At 42.4% G+C, this 6698-nt stretch overlaps 1 protein-coding gene across 2 annotated transcripts; it reads left to right on the top strand.

The window, feature by feature from the left end:
* The first annotated feature begins 484 nt into the window (after positions 1 to 484).
* Positions 485 to 6698, top strand: STM (KNOX/ELK homeobox transcription factor). Of its 2 annotated transcripts, XM_078581867.1 has the most exons (5): positions 485 to 594; positions 1334 to 1615; positions 1972 to 2230; positions 5465 to 5709; positions 6416 to 6698. In XM_078581867.1, exons 2-5 carry the CDS (start codon positions 1346 to 1348, stop codon positions 6656 to 6658), a joined length of 1017 nt encoding a protein of 338 aa, XP_078437993.1. In that variant the 5' UTR covers positions 485 to 594; positions 1334 to 1345; the 3' UTR covers positions 6659 to 6698. The 2 variants fall into 2 exon arrangements, with proteins under 2 accessions (XP_078437993.1, XP_078437992.1); XM_078581866.1 differs by lacking the exon at positions 485 to 594 and having other exon boundaries at positions 1216 to 1615.

Below are 6698 nucleotides of genomic sequence, written 5' to 3'. Positions count from 1 at the left end.
AGAAAGAGAATAAATACATGGATAGATAATTGAGAGAGAGATAAAGAATAAAGACATGGATAGATAATTGAGAGAGAGATAGAGAATAAAGACATGGATAGATAACTGAGAGAGAGATTAGAGGGAGAAAGAGAGAGAGATAGAGAGTAAAGACATAGATAGATGACCGAGATAGAGAGATGTGAGAGAAAAAGAGAGATAGAGAGACCTTGCGAAAGAGATAATAGAGAAAGAGAAGAGCAGACAAATTAGACGACACTGTTCGGTTATCTTTGATCCTTCTAAACGCCAGAGAGAAGACAAACAGAAGATCTATTGTGAACCTATGAATTACCTCTCGCTCTACAATCTATACACTCTCTCTCTCTCTCTATCCTCTATCATTTTATCGATTACCATTTATCTATCAAGACACCAGTACCAATAAATATCGGAGTGGACGACACAATCGCTTTCTCTCTCTAGAACCGGCGATGTTCTTCTCTGCATTCGCGATATCCAGGCCCTTTCTAACAGGTTCTTTCGCGCCGTCGTTTCTCTCTCTATAGTATAAATGGCAGGGGGAAGCATGACCGGTGCATCGAACGAGGAGAGGTAATGTGACTCGGTTGTTGTTTCTGCACTGTTGGAGGTGTTAATTGTCGCCGAATAAATAAAATACTTATTTTTTCTCCCAATCTTTGGTACCTTGGGAAGGGAAAGTGGCGTCATGCTCATGCCGGAGTATCTTCTATCCTCTCCTCGCAGGATTCTCCCCATTCACTCCTAGATTTCTTTCGCATGATCATTCCTGACGTACCCCTTTCTCTCTCTACACCTCTGTCCTGGTCTTTTGTCGATTCTCTGTTCCTCTCTCTCTCTTCTGTATGTCCGACTTTGGAAACCGCATTCCTGCCATCGTCAAGCTACTTATGAGTCATGACTCGTTTCTGATACTTTCTCTCTCTAAATTTATTGGACTCGTTATCTCTCTCTCTCTGTTAAGTCTTAACGTGTGTTTCTGACGGGTCCAAACCAAGTTCCAACGTGGTACGTTTAGAGAGAGAGACTGTGTTTCAACGCTTACTTCCTTCTGCATGTGAACCAAGCGGGAGGTGTAGAGAGAGAAAACATGGGATAGAGAGAGAGAGAAACTCGTAAAAACTGACTGCAACATAGGATTTTCCTGGAAACGGCAAGGAACAGTGATCGCTGCAAGACCTGCAGTGACCAGCACAAAACCCGGGAGTGTGAACTGGGAAGAGAACATCCCCTTAAAATATGAACAATAATCATTATTCCGCCTAACCCTTAATATCTCTCTTTCTCTTTCTACTATTCTCTCTCTAAGCAGGAAAGAGTTGCGATGGAAGGGCTGAGCAGCGAGGGATTCATGGGTGTTGGAGATGGAGGAAGTTACCATGGTTTTTCCTCTTTGACGATCATGCCGGTGATGTCTTCTCAGGCAACTGCTGTAGATCAAAACGGCTTCTTCTTCCCACCGCTGCCAATTCATATCCGCCACAACAACGAAAACTACGGCGAAAACATCAAAGATCGCTGCGTGGAGAAAGCCATGATCATGTGTCATCCGTTATACCCTCGTCTGCTCTCGGCTTATGTAAACTGCCATAAGGTTAGGACTTGTCATTTAAGACGGAAAATTTGACAATAATTCTAGGGTTTATGGCTTTTCTTTGTTTATCTCTCTTGCTGCGCTATACCCGTTACACGCGCGTCTGCTTTCGGCTCATGACGACTGCAACAAAGTTGGGATTTTTCATTCGGGATGGAATTTTTTAATGTAATTCTAGGGTTTTTGTTATTCTTTGTTTCTCTATCTACCATCGATGATCATGTATGTACCTTTTGAGAAGTTTGAATTATGTGATAAACCGTTCTAGAAGGAAAATTTGAGATGTAGTTACTGGGTTTTGCTTGTTCTTTGTTTCTCTCTCTACCCATTAACGAGAGTTTGAATCTCGATTAAAGCTGGGGGCGCCGCCTGAGGTTGTAGCGCGGTTGGAAGAGATTTGCGGTGGTGGAGGCGGTGGGAATGGCAGATTGGGCGAAGATCCAGCGCTGGATCAGTTTATGGAGGCCTACTGCGAGATGCTGATCAAGTACGAGGAAGAGCTCAGCAAACCCTTCAGAGAAGCGTTGATATTTCTCTCGCGAATGGAGTCGCAATTCAAGTCGATTTCTACACCTTCTCCGTCGTCTTCCATTCAAGATCCGCGGGCAGCTGCAGGTTGGCTGGGCTCACATCTCTTGTCTTTTTATGGACTTTTCTCGTTAGATTTCTCTATCTCTCTCTTGCATTTCGTAATAGAATACCAATTTCTTCCTCTTCGTTACGTCGCCCATCTATCATCTCTCTCTTTGTCATCTCTTCCCTTACGACAACCCGGTCTTCTCTTTTCATTCTCTCGCTCCTTACTTTTTAATACATCTTTACTATTTCATGAATCTTATATTTAGTTATCACTTAGCTCCTATTTTAGCTTCAATCTTCATGGGTTCTACTTCTTAGGGTTTCTACTTCTTCCTCTCTCTCTCAACCTTCATATCTCTATAACCCATGTCACCTATAATGGGAATTACCTTCTTCTATCACTTCTTCTGAGTCAATCTGACATGTTCGGTAACTCATTTAACGATCGGTTCCCGACAAGCTGAGTGGGGAAGAGTGAACTCATTTTTAAAATTCTGATATGCTCTTCTGAATAATGTCACAGTTTTAGCTTATTTTAATAACTGTTGTCAGCCCACTACAGCTCACAACATACTCTCGCTGTCTCTATCATTCTTCTAATTGGCCATGCCAATTTTATCCTTTTGTTAGAGGTCCGTTTCATTGTCTTCTGTTGCTACGACTGCTACGTAAATGTCCTCCCACGATCTCACATTCTCAGGTTTTAGGGTTAGGGTTCCTTCCTAGTGAAACCCTCGCGCAGGATAGTTATTAGGTTTGGTACTCTTTCATTGATTTGCCATAACCCATGTTCTTGAGGCTTAAGATCTACTTTTCTCTTGTTGCATGCCCTGAAAGTTAGGTGATTGGGTGATTGGCCACTGCCAATCCTTGATTATTCAACGACTGAATTTATATTCCTTTTGTATCCGTGGTCTGTAAATCAGGGCTACGTCTCTGCGCTGTGTTCATATAGTCTTAACATGCACTTTTCGCCCTGGATTAGGTGATTGGCCACTGCCCATCCTTGATTATTCAACGGCTGAATTTATATTCCTTTTGTATCTGTGGTCTGTAAATCAGGGCTACGTCTCTGCGCTGTGTTCATATAGTCTTAACATGCACTTGTCGCTCTTGCTGCAAACCCTGGAAGTTAGGGCTAGGGTTTTGACATCTGCCCGCGCATTTTCGTTCATTCGCTGGATATTCATTCCTAGCCCAACATGTTCAGGAATTCAGGGTCAGGGCGACAATTATTCTCACACATTTTAGTTCATGCTCATGAAGCATGCCTCGTATGTTAGGGTTATGATTATTTTCTCACATTTTATTTCATTCTCACGAAGCACGCCTTGTCTGTTAGGGTTAGGGTTATGAATATTTTCTCACATTTTAGTTCATTCTCGTGAAGCACGCCTCGTATGTTAGGGTTAGGGTTACGATTATTGTCTCACATTTTAGTTCATTCTCACAAAGCACGCCTTGTCTGCTAGGGTTAGGGCTAGGGTTATGATTATTCTCTCACATATTAGTTCATTCTCACGAAGTACGACTTGTCTGTTAGGGTTAGGGTTATGATTATTCTCTCACATTTTATTTCATTCTCGCGAAGCACGCCTTGACAAGGCTTTTTCGTTCTTGCAGCAAGCCCTGGAAGTTAGGGTTAAGGTTTTGACATCTGGCTGCACCCTTTCATTCGATCGCTGGGTATTCATTCCTAGGCCAACATGATCTGGAAGTCTGGGTTAGGGTTACGATTAATCTCTCACATAGTTACTTCCCATGACGCACGCCTTGTAAATAAGGTTAGGGTTGCCATTATTCTCTCGCATTTTAGTTCACTCTCATGAAGCATGCCTTGTATGTTAGGGTTAGGGTTACAATTATTCACTCACATTTGAGTTCAGTTTCATGAAGCACGCCTAATATGTCAGGGTTAGGGTTAGGGTTAGCGTTACCATTATTCTCTCTTATTTTAGCTCCTTCTCATGACGCACGCCTGGTATGTCAGAGTTAGGGTTAGGCTTACAATTATTCTCTCACATTATAGCTCATTCTCATGAAGCACGCCTTGTATGTAAAGGTTAGGTTTAGGGTTACAATTATTCTCTCACATTTTAGCTCATTCTCATGAAGCACGCCTGGTATGCCAGGGTTAGGGTTAGGGTTAGGGTTAGGGTTAACAATTATTCTCTCTTATTTTAGCTCATTCTGATGAAGCACAGCTGGTATATCAGGGTTAGGGTTAGGGTCAGGTTTAACAATTATTCTCTCGCATTAGCTCATTCTCATGAAGCACGCCTGCTATATTATTGTTAGGGTTACAATTATTCTCCCACATGTTAACTCATTCTCATAAAGCACACCTTGTATGCCAGGGGTATGGTTCGGATTAGGGTTAGCGTTATTCTCTCGCATTGTAGCTCATTCTCATGAAGCACGCCTTGTATGGCAGGGTTATGGTTAGGGTTAGGGTTAGGGTTACCATTATTCTCTCACATTTGAGTTCATTTTCATGAAGCACGCCTAATATGTCAGGTTTTGGTCAGGGTTAGGGTTACCATTATTCTCTCACATTTTAGCCCATTCTCATGAAGCACATTTTGTATGCCAAGGTTCTGTGTTAGGGTTAGGGTTACCGCTGATATCTCATATTTCAGGTCATTCTCATGAAGCACACCTTGTATGCCAGGGTTAGGGTTAGGGTTAAGGTTGAAATTATTCTCACATTTTTGCTCATTCTCGTGAAGTACACCTTGTATGTCAGGGTTAGGGTTCGGGTTAGGGTTACCATTATTCTCTCACATTTTAGCTCATTCTCATGAAGCACAGCTTGTACACCAGGGTTAGGGTTAGGGTTAGGGTTAGGTGTACCGTTATTCTCTCATATTTTAGCTCATGAAGCGCACCTTGTATGCTAGGGTTAGGGCTAAGGTTAGAGTTAGCATTATTTCTCCCACATTTAATCTCATTCTCCTGAAGCACTCCTTGAAAAGACTTTTCAGCTTTTGCAGCAAGCCCTGGAAGTTAGGATTAGGTTTTTGACCTCTGCCTACTCATTGTCTTCTGAAAGTTAAGGTTACAATTCTTCTCTCAAATTTCACGTCTCATTCTCTCACGAAGCAGGCCTTTCATGTTAGGATTAGGGTTAGGGTTAGGGCAATTCCATGTATTCTTAAACTAGGTTGCACGCATGCCCTAGTCCCAACTTTTAATTAGGGTTAAGCCTGGATTAAGCTGACATTATGGGTGCAATTAGGGTTTGAATATCCTAATTTTATGGAGTTTCAGGAAAGGGGGAGAGGGGAAGTGCTGACGTTGAAGAAGAGGCTGACGTGGCTGAGACGGATGCCTACGTGGACCCCCACGCAGAGGACAAGGAGCTGAAGGGGCAGCTGCTGAGAAAGTACAGTGGGTATTTGGGAGGGCTAAAACAGGAATTTCTCAAGCGCAGGAAGAAGGGCAAGCTCCCCAAAGAAGCCCGTTTCCACCTTCTAGACTGGTGGAATCGCCACTATAAGTGGCCCTATCCCTCTGTAAGAGTTTACCCATATACCCCTCCATATATCACGGTCATTATTGTCATGATCATCTTATTTATGATGATCCTAATGATGATGGTGATTATCATGATGGTCATGATCATAATGATAATGATGATGGCAGTTTTATTGATGGTGTTGATCATAATGATAATTAGCACGATGATGGTGATGGTCATAATTATAATGACCATGATGAACCATATCATGATGTGGAGATGATCGTAATGATAATGCTCATGATGGAGATGATCATAATTATAACAATCATATTGATGATGACGATCGATGTGATCATAGTGGTAATGATCGTTATGACGATCTTTGGTGATGATCCTGATGATGATGGTGAATATCCATGATAATGATCGTGATATTGATGATGACAGTGATCACGATGATGACGGATATGATCATAACGGTAATAATTGTACTAGACAATCATCATCATCGTCAGAACTATCATGATCATTATGATCATCACCAAACATCATCATTACAATCATTACCATTATGATTATTTCCATCATCATGATGAAGGTTATTGCGGCAACTTATTGATCGTAAGGATGTCCATAATGATGACAATGAGATGATTAAGGTCCTAATGGTTATGCTGATTATCATAGTGATAAAGATCATAAGGATGGCGATGATGGCACTGATAGAAATGGTGGTGGTGATGTTGATGATGATGCAGGAGGCGCAGAAGGTTGCGCTGGCGGAGGCGACGGGGTTGGACCAGAAGCAGATCAACAACTGGTTTATTAACCAGAGGAAGCGGCACTGGAAGCCATCGGATGAGATGCAGTTGGTGGCGGCAGCAGCGGCAGTGGCAGCCCCCTCACCGTCGGATCTTGGTCGAGGCCACTACTACCTTGATAGTGGTTTCTCTCTCCCTGGTTATGGTAGTATTTTCCCTGATCTACCTAGGCTGTTGTAATATGGATTCACTTGTCTCTAAAATGTTGGGTTTCTTCTTA

This window comes from Wolffia australiana, chromosome 10, assembly GCF_029677425.1.
Source record: "Wolffia australiana isolate 7733 chromosome 10, ASM2967742v1".
NCBI classification, from domain to species: domain Eukaryota; kingdom Viridiplantae; phylum Streptophyta; class Magnoliopsida; order Alismatales; family Araceae; genus Wolffia; species Wolffia australiana.
This window is presented reverse-complemented; position numbering and strand designations above follow the sequence as displayed.

Coding starts and splice junctions, on each gene's coding strand:
- STM (XM_078581867.1), top strand. CDS start 1,346: ATGGAAGGGCTGAGCAGCGAGGGATTCATGGGTGTTGGAGATGGAGGA. Junction 1,616..1,971: donor CTTATGTAAACTGCCATAAG/GTTAGGACTTGT, acceptor TCTCGATTAAAG/CTGGGGGCGCCGCCTGAGGT. Junction 2,231..5,464: donor AGATCCGCGGGCAGCTGCAG/GTTGGCTGGGCT, acceptor ATGGAGTTTCAG/GAAAGGGGGAGAGGGGAAGT.